This window comes from Phoxinus phoxinus, assembly GCF_949152265.1.
Source record: "Phoxinus phoxinus genome assembly, chromosome: 7".
Classification (NCBI taxonomy): Eukaryota; Metazoa; Chordata; class Actinopteri; order Cypriniformes; family Leuciscidae; genus Phoxinus; species Phoxinus phoxinus.
The window spans coordinates 21,304,292-21,318,689 of NC_136882.1; the positions used below are offsets into that span (position 1 = coordinate 21,304,292).

Below are 14,398 nucleotides of genomic sequence, written 5' to 3' on the forward strand. Positions count from 1 at the left end.
GACTATAATGTATGGCGGAATAGCACTGGGAGCACTTCAGTGCTATATTCCGCCATACATTATAGTTATCCTTTTTAACCTGCTTAGAAAAGCGCTACGTTTTATTTTGTGTTACCATACTTGGTCGTGTAGCTACTTGTGTAACTGTATTTAAATAGGGAAAACGTGGAGGTGTTTGGTCGCTTCTAATTCTGTTTGGTCCCTATGAATGAACTGGGCTAAGCTAAGTGCTATCAAGTGTCGCGGCGCGCCAGAGCGATTAAGTGCACGCACTGACGGCGGTGATCCACTTGTCCGTGCGACACTTCTGTCGCACTGCACTCCACTATATTCCTATGGGTGACGTCAAGCGACTTTGACGCACCCGCAAAGCATTCCGGGAAGGCAGCGCTTCATTTGAAAAAAGGCTGCGCGTCAAAAAGCTGGCCAAGAAATCTGAAACATTCCCTTCCGAATCTCGCAGAGATGGAGAGCGTGAGTATTAGCTGTCCATGAGCTAGCAGCAGGATCAACTTTATCACTCTCTATGGGCTTCTCCCTTGACATTGGACCTTATGCCTCCACGCCCCCCCGATTGCCTGCGAGCTTCTCTGCATGTCTACACAGTAATTTCTCGACTGTGCGATAGAGAGTCAAGTGGTTATGACGCAATCGTTAGTCTATTTTTTACAAAAACTGCATCTACGGGGCCATAGACAAATGGAGTCTTTAAACGCCTCCAATGTAAAGTTATTCGCTGTCAAAGTGACGCCAAAATGAATGGGAGTCAATGGAATGCGAACAGCAGGTGATGGCTTGTTTGCCAATGGCGGCCCCCGGGGAAGCTTCGTTTTCCGGCTGATGGATTAATCCCTTGAGATTACCATATGAACAAAACTAATGTCAGAGAATGTCTATAATAGGAAGAGAATACTCTCTGGTTACTTCCGGTTTCTGGACTGGCTGCAGTAACACGTCTCTGTCAGTGCGGGGGCGCTCGAGTGCAGAATGAATGGGAGTCTATGGGGTTACTTACTAATAGTAAAATTACTTACTAATTTTTTGTAAGTAATTCGAAAGTTGCATTCAAAAGGGGGGGTTGGGTGCTAAGATAATACACTCAGCTGAAAATTGCATTTTTAAGTTCACTTATCTGTTCGAAAAATTTGAGTAGAAAGTAGTAACGTCAGGGGATGATTTTGGTTGCAGGTGTTGCATTTTGGTTCGAAGAGAAAGTCAGGTTGACGTTAGAACGCGACTGATGTTGGTTTCTGACGTCAACCCAATTTTCCTTTTCAACTACAATACAATGTCCAACGTTGGAGATTGATGACAATCTGACATCAACCTGATTTTCATTTTCAACGTTGGGTTTGGTCTTCTAAATGTGAATTTTGTCATTGTTTTGGAGCACACTAGCTTATAAATAAAAGGCTAACATATTCATACTAAAATCCAAAACATTTCATATAGACTTTAAATAGGGCACTATTTGAGGGAACAGCAATTTGAGTGACCAAAACCATTGTGGACTTTGAGTGCTGAAGACTAAAAAAAAATAAGTTTTTTTTTCTTTACTAATTTTCTTTATAATTTCATAATGACTTTTGTGAAGTCAGACTATGTTTGTACATGTGTGCTGAGCAGAGAGCTGGTAGAGTTATATTTTGCTTAGAGGTATGTGTGCAATGCCACTTTCACTGAGCAGAGATGTTTCAATGATGATTATACTGTACTTCAGATTCATACAGTAGGCTCTTTGCAAGAAAAAGAATGTTTCAACTGAACCATTTGTATACCACTAATGAGAAAAAGTGGAAAGTACCATGTGTAAGCATGAGGTATACATTCCATTTTTAAACATAAGCAATGTTTTTGCTATACAAGGACGTTGAAAGTATCTCTGTGATGTATATAAGCTCAATCCTTACTGTACCACCTCAGAGAAACAAAGGCATGCATGATGACGGGGTAAGAGGAAGGAAAACTTAGGCGTGAGGGAGAAACCCAGAGAACCCATTTACAGCTGGCAGAAATGGGGAATAAATAAATCTGGAATGAAGACCTCACCTACAGTATAGCTTTATTATTAAATACCTTTTTCTCTGTCTGACACGTACATAATAAATAGAAATCTCTTGGCAAAATATCTGATATAGTTTCCATGATTCAACAATAATGGGGCAAGTATTATTTTCAAATCTACAGTGCATCTACAGAACTATTCTAGAAATACATTTGAACACTGATATGAGGTTATAGGGACAAATTCAGACAACCAATATCTGAGAAGCATGAATATCACTAGTCTTACTGCTATAGAGTGACTAATGGCAAAAACAAGGTATTTACATGCATTACATTAGTATGCGATACATAAGGGATTGCATGACACTGCAAAGAAATGTGGTCATGTCTGCTCTACCTTTGTTAAACATTTGCCATTTTATTTGTCATGCTCATAAGAGTCACTCCATATATGAGAGGATTGAGGTAACCGTGTACCTGCCAATAAAAACAGTATTTGAGGTCAAGTTCTCCAATTCAATGCTATTTAGGCAACCGATTGCAAGACCACTAAAGCAGCAACAAAGTGGAGAAAGTCAGGAAATACTTGACTATAGGGAGCACAAATCAACCACTGTGTTTTGGTTTTCTAAATGTCCTAATCTGACATTAACTTTAAGAACAGGTAAGCAGTTGTGGGTTCCAAATGGCCAACAATGAATTACAATACTCAAATCCAAAACATGAAATAATTTATTCACATTGAAAAAGCTTCATGACAGTTAAACAGGAACATGGCCACATGGGGACAGTGTCGCTCATATCTCATACTCCAGCTTTCATCTGACTGTGTGGTGGCAGAGGTTTCTCCAGGTGGTGACCCACAGTGAGACCGAACGGGGAATCAGCCTGCTTTTCATGAACTTCAGGCTTCAGCTGAAAGCCTTTCACCTTATCAAAACTGTCTACAGGTGGGAAGGAGAGAGGCGCTTCGCTTAAAAGACCTTGAAGACGAGTACGCCAGTCTATCAACAGGCTGTCACGAGCCTCAGCAGAGAGATGTTTGGGTGCCCAGAAGACCTGTGGTGCGAGGACCTGGAAGCCACAGTAATTGAGGACACCATTCTACAAAAGAGAAAACATTAGCACAGCAGTCCCAGGTTAGTATGACATGCAAAATCAGATTGTCAAAGTTAAGCCTGGTTGAAGTAAAAGAATAGAAAATGAAGCTTCTTACCTGAACTGGCCACAGAGTAACATTCATATCTCCATTGATCCCATTGGAGCTGAACATGGTCTCATGGGAACCAGTGGTGAACGACAACATGGCTTTCTTTTCCTGACAAGAAAAAAAAAAAAAACCTCACCCATTAACCACCCACTCACATTTAATTAAATAACCAACATTGAACCTTTTCTGCTTAACGAAAGATTGGTTTATGATTTGTAGGCCTTACCCTGAAGACGCCCGCACTGTAGCGCTTCTCCGAGGTGTATGCAAAACCAAGGGTAAGAACCCGATCCATCCAACCTTTCATGATCGCAGGAACCGAGAACCAATACATGGGAAACTGCAAAAGACAAAAAAGTAAATGTAAAAGAAAAAAAAAAGTAATGAACTTCCAAGTACACAAGAGCAAAAAATAATGATCAGAGTTCTGATATAACCCTTACCTGAAAAATAACAAGATCTGCTTCTTTTAGTTTCTTGTGCTCCTCTACAATATCAGAAGCTAGTCGTCCCTCCTGCCAGGCCAGCATGGTCTCCTCTCCATAGCAGAAATGTTCTGGGTTCTTCACTGCTCCTGAAACAGAAATTGTGCCATTGCCCCAATAAGGGCAAATGTTTTTAAGTTCAATGTTCTAGACTAACATAACGCCTATGATATTACCAGTAATATCTTCCTCAGTTGCTGTGGCCTTGAATTTTATTTCATACAGGTCAGACACAAGAACATTGCAGTCCTGTTTCTTCAGCACATCTACAGCAGCATCTTTAACAGCTGCATTGAAAGATCCAGCACTCTGGTGCGCGTACACGATCAACACAGTCTTTGCAGCTGAAAAATAATAATATTAATTAACTGCAGCAACAAACATATAAATTGAAACAACAAAACTGCAGCAACAAAAGACCATACCCATGTTTCTCTCTCACAGGTCTCTACTAGAGCATCTACTAAAACAACAGCTTTGTGAGCTTCTTTTAAAACCACAATCACCTGAGCACAGCTGAAAGTAATTAACTAATTGAATTGAATTGAATTTATTTCAGGATAGCCCCTTGAGATGTATCATCTCATTTTCAAGGGGGTCCTGTGCACATATACAGACACAAAGGTTAATCACACCGTATACTAAAAAGACACAGATACAAATATATTCAAAACAATACCTCACCTGCCCTGCACCCACAATTAACATAGCACACATTAAAGTATTACTAAATGTTTTTTACATGAGCCATTTATATGTAATACCATTGGTGTCCCTAATTACAAGACCATGTAGTTTTAAGAAAAGAAAAAAAAGGGACGATTTGAATAAACCAAATGTAGAAATAGACCTCAAAAAAAGAGGAAGGTTATTCCAATCATGAGGGGCTTTATATTGGAATGCTCTCCTGCCAGCTACAGAAAATAACCTTGGCACCGTAAAATTTTTTGGATATTAGAGGTGTCTAAGTGAGTATGTTGAGGAATAGGGTGTTAAGTGCTGTTTAAGGTATGCAGGACAATTGTAATGAACACATAAACAAAATCCAGTGGTAATCCCTTCGTTGTTTAGGTTGCAGCCAGTGTAATGAATCTTACATAAAGCAATGATGAGTTTTAAATGGACAGTTCAAGATAAATCTGCAAAGAGAATTGAATACAACATTAAGGGGTTTGAGATTGGACTCAGAGGTATTAGAGTAGACTATGTCTGCATAATCAATAATTGGTATTACCAGTTGAGAAATATTTTTTTTCCTGACTGGAGATGAAAAACAGCTTATTGATCTATACAGAGTGTTAAGACATCCATATACTTTCCTAATGATAGTATCAATGTGTATCTTAAAGGTAAGGTTGGAATCGAGCCAGAGGCCCAAATATTTAAATTCCTCCACAATCTGCATAAGGGACCCATCTAAAAACTTTAATTCAAAACAGGAAGCACAGCAGCAATTTTGTATCGTGGAGAACACCATGCAGCAGGACTTCTTCATGTTCAACAGAAGTTTATTAATGAACAGCCACTGTTGCACTTTATCAAAGTCAGATTGAAGAGTTCTTTGAACTTGCAGCAAATCCCGATCAGAGGTATAGATGACAGTGTCATCAGCATAAAGCTCTAATTTACAATGAGAACAACCTTGTGCCAACTAATTAATTAGTGTTGGCAGGCTAGAGGCAGGCAAAAACTAAAATCTACAGCAAAACAGGTTAAACAAAAATGATTTTGAATTGGATGTAGCCTTTTTCTTCAAAAGCGGTCTCTATGAATGGTAAAACACACACACACACACATAAACAATAAACTAGAATCGCATTATGCCTGGTTAGTTTACCTTTTTTCCACTAGGTGTCAACATGCACCAGCAACTGGACGTCTATGTTGCTATTAGAGCCATACAAATAAAATACATATGATAACGCTAAAAAAATATAGGCCCTATAAATTTGGTTATTCAGTTTAGAGCTGTTTTGCTTAGATATTTTTTTTGTAGCATGGCAAGGTTATAATTATTATTAAAATTTTCTGCTGAAAAAAAAAAAATTCTGACTATAATGTAAAAATGACTAGAATGTATGGCGGAATAGCACTGGGAGCACTTCAGTGCTATATTCCGCCATACATTATAGTTATCCTTTTTAACCTGCTTAGAAAAGCGCTACGTTTTATTTTGTGTTACCATACTTGGTCGTGTAGCTACTTGTGTAACTGTATTTAAATAGGGAAAACGTGGAGGTGTTTGGTCGCTTCTAATTCTGTTTGGTCCCTATGAATGAACTGGGCTAAGCTAAGTGCTATCAAGTGTCGCGGCGCGCCAGAGCGATTAAGTGCACGCACTGACGGCGGTGATCCACTTGTCCGTGCGACACTTCTGTCGCGCTGCACTCCACTATATTCCTATGGGTGACGTCAAGCGACTTTGACGCACCCGCAAAGCATTCCGGGAAGGCGGCGCTTCATTTGAAAAAATGCTGCGCGTCAAAAAGCTGGCCGAGAAATCTGAAACATTCCCTTCCGAATCTCGCAGAGATGGAGAGCGTGAGTATTAGCTGTCCATGAGCTAGCAGCAGGATCAACTTTATCACTCTCTATGGGCTTCTCCCTTGACATTGGACCTTATGCCTCCACGCCCCCCCCGATTGCCTGCGAGCTTCTCTGCATGTCTACACAGTAATTTCTCGACTGTGCGATAGAGAGTCAAGTGGTTATGACGCAATCGTTAGTCTATTTTTTACAAAAACTGCTTCTACGGGGCCATAGACAAATGGAGTCTTTAAACGCCTCCGATGTAAAGTTATTCGCTGTCAAAGTGACGCCAAAATGAATGGGAGTCAATGGAATGCGAACAGCAGGTGATGGCTTGTTAGCCAATGGCGGCCCCCGGGGAAGCTTCGTTTTCCGGCTGATGGATTAATCCCTTGAGATTACCATATGAACAAAACTAATGTCAGAGAATGTCTATAATAGGAAGAGAATACTCTCTGGTTACTTCCGGTTTCTGGACTGGCTGCAGTAACACGTCTCTGTCAATGCGGGGGCGCTCGAGTGCAGAATGAATAGGAGTCTATGGGGTTACTTACTAATAGTAAAATTACTTACTAATTTTTTGTAAGTAATTCGAAAGTTGCATTCAGGGGGGGGGGGTTGGGTGATAAGATAATACACTCAGCTGAAAATTGCATTTTTAAGTTCACTTATCTGTTCGAAAAATTTGAGTAGAAAGTAGTAATGTCAGGGGATGATTTTGGTTGCAGGTGTTGCATTTTGGTTCGAAGAGAAAGTCAGGTTGACGTTAGAACCCGACTGATGTTGGTTTCTGACGTCAACCCAATTTTCCTTTTCAACTACAATACAATGTCCAACGTTGGAGATTGATGACAATCTGACATCAACCTGATTTTCATTTTCAACGTTGGGTTTGGTCTTCTAAATGTGAATTTTGTCATTGTTTTGGAGCACACTAGCTTATAAATAAAAGGCTAACATATTCATACTAAAATCCAAAACATTGCATATAGACTTAAATAGGGCACTATTTGAGGGAACAACAATTTGAGTGACGAAAACCATTGTGGACTTTGAGTGCTGAAGACTAAAAAAAATAAGTTTTTTTTTCTTTATTAATTTTCTTTATAATTTCATAATGATTTTTGTGAAGTCAGACTATGTTTGTACATGTGTGCTAAGCAGAGAGCTGGTAGAGTTATATTTTGCTTAGAGGTATGTGCAATGCCACTTTCACTGAGCAGAGATGTTTCAATGATGATTATACTGTACTTCAGATTCATACAGTAGGCTCTTTGCAAGAAAAAGAATGTTTCAACTGAACCATTTTGATACCACTAATGTATACACTGAGAAAAAGTGGAAAGTAGCATGTGTAAGCATGAGGTATACATTCCATTTTTTTTAAAACATAAGCAATGTTTTTGCTACCTTACAAGGAAGTTGAAAGTATCTCTGTGATGTATATAAGCTCAATCCTTACTGTACCACCTCAGAGAAACAAAGGCATGCATGATGACGGGGTAAGAGGAAGGAAAACTTAGGCGTGAGTGAGAAACCCAGAGAACCCATTTACAGCTGGCAGAAATGGGGAATAAATAAATCTGGAATGAAGACCTCACCTACAGTATAGCTTTATTATTAAATGCCTGTTTCTCTCTCTGTCTGAAACGTATAAATATAAATATAAATCTCTTGGCAAAATATCTGATATAGTTTCCATGATTCAACAATAATGGGGCAAGTATGATTTCCAAATCTGCAGTGCACTTATTCAATCCCACTACAGGAACTATTCTAGAAATAAATTTGACACTGATATGAGGTTATAGGGACAATTTCAGACAACCAATATCTGATAAGCATGAATATCACTAGTCTTCCTGCTATAGAGTGACTAATGGCAAAAACAAGGTATTTACATGCATTGCATTAGTATGCGATACATAAGGAACTGCATGACACTGCAAAGAAATGTGGTAATGTCTGCTCTACCTTTTTGTTAAACATTTGCCATTTTATTTGTCATGCTCATAATAGTCACTCCATATATGAGAGGATTGAGGTAACAGTGTACCTGCCAATAAAAACAGTATTTGAGGTCAAGTTCTCCAATTCAATGCTATTTAGGTAACCGGTTGCAAGACCACTAAAGCAGCAACAAAGTGGAGAAAGTCAGGAAATACTTGACTATAGGGAGCACAAATAAACCACTGTGTTTTGGTTTTCTAAATGTCCCAATCTGACATTAACTTTAAGAACAGGTAAGCAGTTGTGGGTTCCAAATGGCCAACAATGAATTACAATACTCAAATCCAAAACATGAAATAATTTATTCACATTGAAAAAGCTTCATGACAGTTAAACAGGAACATGGCCACATGGGGACAGTGTCGCTCATATCTCATACTCCAGCTTTCATCTGACTGTGTGGTGGCAGAGGTTTCTCCAGGTGGTGACCCACAGTGAGACCGAAGGGGGAATCAGCCTGCTTTTCATGAACTTCAGGCTTCAGCTGAAAGCCTTTCACCTTATCAAAACTGTCTACAGGTGGGAAGGAGAGAGGCGCTTCGCTTAAAAGACCTTGAAGACGAGTACGCCAGTCTATCAACAGGCTGTCACGAGCCTCAGCAGAGAGATGTGTGGGTGCCCAGAAGACCTGTGGTGCGAGGACCTGGAAGCCACAGTAATTGAGGACACCATTCTACAAAAGAGATAACATTAGCACAGCAGTCCCAGGTTAGTATGACATGCAAAATCAGATTGTCAAAGTTAAGCCTGGTTGAAGTAAAAGAATAGAAAATGAAGCTTCTTACCTGAACTGGCCACAGAGTAACATTCATATCTCCATTGATCCCATTGGAGCTGAACATGGTCTCATGGGAACCAGTGGTGAACGACAACATGGCTTTCTTTTCCTGACACAAATTAAAAACCCCACTCACCCATTAACCACCCACTCACATTTAATTAAATAACCAACATTGAACCTTTTCTGCTTAACGAAAGATTGGATTTATGATTTGTAGGCCTTACCCTGAAGACGCCCGCACTGTAGCGCTTCTCCGAGGTGTATGCAAAACCAAGGGTAAGAACCCGATCCATCCAACCTTTCATGATCGCAGGAACCGAGAACCAGTACATGGGAAACTGAAAAAGACAAAAAAAGTAGATGTAGCCCAAAAGAAAAAAAAGGTAATGAACTTCCAAGTACACAAAAGGAAAAAATAATAATAATCAGATTTCTGATATATAAAAGCCTTACCTGAAAAATAACAAGATCTGCTTCTTTTAGTTTCTTGTGCTCCTCTACAATATCAGAAGCTAGTCGTCCCTCCTGCCAGGCCAGCATGGTCTCCTCTCCATAGCAGAAATGTTCTGGGTTCTTCACTGCTCCTGAAACAGAAATTGTGCCATTGCCCCAATAAGGGCAAATGTTTTTAAGTTCAATGTTCTAGACTAACAGAACGCCTATGATATTACCAGTAATATCTTCCTCAGTTGCTGTGGCCTTGAATTTTATTTCATACAGGTCAGACACAAGAACATTGCAGTCCTGTTTCTTCAGCACATCTACAGCAGCATCTTTAACAGCTGCATTGAAAGATGCGACACTCTGGTGCGCGTACACGATCAACACTGTCTTTGCAGCTGAAAAATAATAATATTAATAAACTGCAGAAACAAACATATAAATTGAAACGACAAACATACAAAACTGCAGCAACAAAAGACCATACCCATGTTTCTCTCTCACAGGTCTCTACTAGAGCATCTACTAAAACAACAGCTTTGTGAGCTTCTTTTAAAACCACAATCACCTGAGCACAGCTGAAAGTAATTAACTAATTGAATTGAATTGAATTTATTTCAGGATAGCCCCTTGAGATGTATCATCTCATTTTCAAGGGGGTCCTGTGCACATATACAGACACAAAGGTTAATCACACCGTATACAAAAAAAGACACAGATACAAACATATACAAAACAATACCTCACCTGCCCTGCACCCACAATTAACATAGCACACATTAAAGTTTTACTAAATGTTTTTTATATGAGCCATTTATATGTAATACCATTGGTGTCCCTAATTACAAGAACATGTAAGAAAAGAAAAAAGTGACGATTTGAATAAACCAAATGTAGAAATAGACCTCAAAAAAAGAGGAAGGTTATTCCAATCATGAGGGGCTTTATATTGGAATGCTACAGAAAATAACCTTGGCACCGTAAAAAATGTTGGATATTGGAGGTGTCTAAGTGAGTATGTTGAGGAATAGGGTATTAAGTGCTGTTTAAGGTATGCAGGACAATTGTAATGAACACATTTAAAAATAAACAAAATCCAGTGGTAATTTCTTCGTGGTTTAGGTTGCAGCCAGTGTAGTGAATTATACATAAAGCAATGATGAGTTTTAAATGGACAGTTCAAGATAAATCTGCAAAGAGAATTGAATACAACATTAAGGGGTTTGAGATTGGACTCAGAGGTATTAGAGTAGACTATGTCTGCATAATCAATAATTGGTATTACCAGTTGAGAATTTTTTTTTTCCTGACTGGAGATGAAAAACAGTTAATTGATCTATACAGAGTGTTAAGACATCCATATACTTTCCTAATGATAGTATCAATGTGTATTTGTTGGTTTGTGCTCCTATTATAGGAGGTTTGTTAGGAATTTTGCCATAGCCACACCCCTTCATGCTCTAACCCAAAAAGGTGCTGTCTTTCAGTGGTCGAGTGAATGTGAGGATGCTTTTAGATCACTGAAACATGCCCTCACTAATCCTCCTATTGTAGCTCACCCTATATTTACACAGCCTTTTCTACTATACACTGATGCTTCTCATGATTGTGTAGGTTCAGTGCTTGCTCAGATGCAGGATGGGAAGGAACGAGTAATTGCGTATGCCAGTCACACTCTGACTCCTTCTGAAAATAAATGGTCAACCTCTGACCGTGAGTTTTGGGCTGTGGTGTGGTCTGTCCGACATTTCAGACATTTCTTGTCGAGACCCCCATTCAAAATTATTACCGACCACAAACCCTTGTTGTATCTGAAAAAGGCAGCAGTTGATAATGATCCGACAGGAAGAAGAGCACGTTGGATACTTGAAATGGACGTGTATTACCATTCTTCACAGAGAAGGAAAGCAGCATAGTAATGCTGATTCCTTGTCACAACGTCCTAGCTCGCCTGTGACAGAAACAAAAGCAGTGCAGTGTGTCATTCTCGGCCATACCACTGGTGAAAGAGTCTCCTCTTCTGCTGAAATGCCAAATGTTTATGGAGTTCTTCCTGTCATGAGTCCGACACTGTCAGTTGATTTGGCTGAATTACAAGCTCAGCAAAAAGCTGACATTTGTCTTAGTACTGTCATTGACTGGAAAGAGAATGGTAATCAAAGGCCCCCATTAGGCAGACCCAAACATTCCCCTGCTGAATGTTTATCTTGTCAGTTCTGTGGTTCTACCACTCCTCATGAAAGGGCCCCGTTACAGTGCGGAAAGACCATTCCAAAGAATTGCTGCTGACATCACTGAGCTACCTGTTCGCTTGGGAATAGGTATGTTTTGGTTGTAATGGACTATTTTACCCGCTTTGTCAATCTGTACCCCCTAAGAGACCAGCGTGCTACAACTGTAGCATAGTGCATCTTTGAGGATTACATTAAACAGCACGGGGTCCCTGAGATATTCCATACAGACCAAGGTAGACAGTTTGAGTCTGATTTGATTAAACATTAGTGATGCGATCTGGGAAAACCCACCACATGGTAAATTTTGACATATTACAGGTTTGATCCCATATTAAAGCTGTTTTCAAGCCCTTTCCAAATCTGTTTTTATTTCTTTTATCGTTTGTCTGTAACAAAAGTTATGGTCATCTGAAATCGGCTGATCGCTATGATTTTCAGAAACGGAATTTTGAGAAAAACAGATTTAATTAACGGTCACGTCCTTCTACCGGGTCGACTGGCGCTCTTTTTTTTATTGCCTTTTTTCATATTACATATTTTAGTAATGAACATAGATTAGGTATCATTCGAAAACGTATAAACTCAAAATTCATCCTGTGAAAACCGTTTTGAAATTGGACGATTGAGAGGCGAGCAAGATCTTTTAAACAAGCAGCTACTTCAGACTCCGTTGTTCTCTTGTGCTCTGCTCCGCATCACACAATAACGTTGGATAAAAATAAATAAATAAAAACTTGCGTGCCCTTGTAGTTTACACAGGACTGGCGGGACCTTTCTGGTATGAGGTTTATTTTGAACGGTCTTTGTAGTGTTAAGAGAAGGAGAGCTGTGCGCGATTAAGTTTTTTTGCACCTCTGCTTCGCCGTGCGTGCAGTTCTTAAAGAGAAAGACACAGTCTTTTCAGCTTGCCACTATAAATCGCCATTTTTCTGCACTAAACTAGCGAATTTTCCTAAGATATATTCAGAGATGATAGACAAGATGTTATAGAATAATAATTTAATGAAAACCCAATTTTGACAAAAAACTGACATTCGATCTATTTTTAGACCTTACTGAAAACGTGCCAGCGCGACAACCGACGGGTTTTCCCAGATCGCATCACATTTGTGCAGTCAACTTGGCATTGAGAAAACCCGTACCTCTCCCTACCACGCCCAATGCGATGGCATTGTCGAAAGACTGAATCGAACATTGAAAGACCAACTCGCAAAGTACATTTGTGAAAGTGGGGGTGAGTGGGATAGGTATCTGCCACAAGTGGAACTGGCTTATAACTCCAGTGTTCATTCCAGCACCGGGTTCTCTCCTTTCTTTCTTGCACATGGAAGAGAACCACGACTACCTGCCGATATCCTTTTGAACTGTAGTCCGACTGTCACTTCCTGTACACCAGGTACCCCTGCGGACTATGCCCGAGATGTGACCACACGTTTGTCTTATGCTTTCCGAGATGCTACTGCGCAGTCCACTGCAGCTAAGCTTAATCAGAAACAGCAGTATGACAAAAAGACATTTTTCCACCCACATCAGCCAGGTGACTTAGTGTTTTTGGATGACCCAGCTCAAAAGCAGAATAAGCTAGCTCCTAAATGGAAAGCCATATAAAATTCTGAGGAGAATGGACAAGGATGATTGCCCTGGTGTAACTTATGCGATCCAAGAAATTCCCAGTCAAGAAGGAGGGTGGTACATCACAATCGCCTAAAGCCTTACAGGGGTTCCATAGGGAATTTGGGGGAGAAGAGAACTGAAGTGAGTTATGCGAGTTAGGCGGCTGTTCATGCTGTTATGCCGATGCTTCTGATTAAAGAAGAAACGTGAATTATCACCATTGTAACCCGTGTTTTATTTATGTTACCCACGATGAAGAGACTGGAGTAAACGCAGATACGGCATCAAGAAATAGGGGTTACACTAAGATGATTTTTTTTTACAAATATCCATCAGAGCTGATATTCTCAAAACACCACACAGCACCGTCTTCAGCTGACAGCTGACAGTCTGAGTCTCCACTGTTGCTTAGTTACCTATGATCACGCGCGTGAACTTGACAATCGACTACTCTGGACTTCGACCGAAAATCGGAAGTAAATACAGGTATGTGCGCTTGTTGAATTAACGTCATTTTTATTAATATCTTTCACATCTAATGCAGTCAGATTCACAGTGTTCACTCTGAAGGAATCACTCAACATGGCTGGGCACTTGCCCCATTCAAGTCAATAGGGTGCAAATTTTACAAAGAGGATAACACGGTGTAGGCAACAACTATTTTTGTTGTTCTCTGTATTGACAGCACTCCAAATTTACTAAAAATTGAGCTCAATGTTAAAATTGACCGGAGTTCTCCTTTAATGGTTCATGATCAAATTAAATATGTACAGGTCTAAGTTGCATGTGTTTCCAGGACAAGCCTTTTTGCCATCTTTACCAAGAGTAGCCTACCTCTCCGTTAGTTTGGTGCTACTGTATTTACATGAATCATTCAGCACAACATTGCTAACATTTGTTATCTCGGTTATTTACAGATACGTTAATGAAGCTTTTCTTTTCTTTCTTTTCTTAATTTTGGACATTATTGTATCTTATTTTATATATTTTTTCTTCTCTCATGTTCGAAATAAAGATTTAAATCAATCAATCAATCAAGCTAAGTGACATGATCTACAACACAGCTAGAAGCTAACGTTAAAGTTTT

At 39.7% G+C, this 14,398-nt stretch overlaps 2 protein-coding genes across 2 annotated transcripts; both read right to left on the reverse strand.

The window, feature by feature from the left end:
* Positions 1-2,047: 2,047 nt before the first annotated feature.
* On the reverse strand, positions 2,048-4,226 carry LOC307001306 (ribosyldihydronicotinamide dehydrogenase [quinone]-like). The gene is made up of 6 exons (XM_079617622.1): positions 4,128-4,226; positions 3,879-4,046; positions 3,661-3,791; positions 3,444-3,557; positions 3,224-3,325; positions 2,048-3,111 (listed from the first exon to the last, which is right to left on the reverse strand). Exons 1-6 carry the CDS (start codon positions 4,129-4,131, stop codon positions 2,812-2,814), a joined length of 819 nt encoding a protein of 272 aa, XP_079473748.1. The 5' UTR covers positions 4,132-4,226; the 3' UTR covers positions 2,048-2,811.
* A 3,681-nt stretch (positions 4,227-7,907) lies between these two features.
* Positions 7,908-10,035, reverse strand: LOC307001933 (ribosyldihydronicotinamide dehydrogenase [quinone]-like). The gene is made up of 6 exons (XM_079619028.1): positions 9,951-10,035; positions 9,694-9,861; positions 9,476-9,606; positions 9,247-9,360; positions 9,027-9,128; positions 7,908-8,914 (listed from the first exon to the last, which is right to left on the reverse strand). The coding sequence occupies exons 1-6, from the start codon at positions 9,952-9,954 to the stop codon at positions 8,615-8,617; spliced, it is 819 nt and encodes a 272-aa protein (XP_079475154.1). The 5' UTR covers positions 9,955-10,035; the 3' UTR covers positions 7,908-8,614.
* Positions 10,036-14,398: the final 4,363 nt, after the last annotated feature.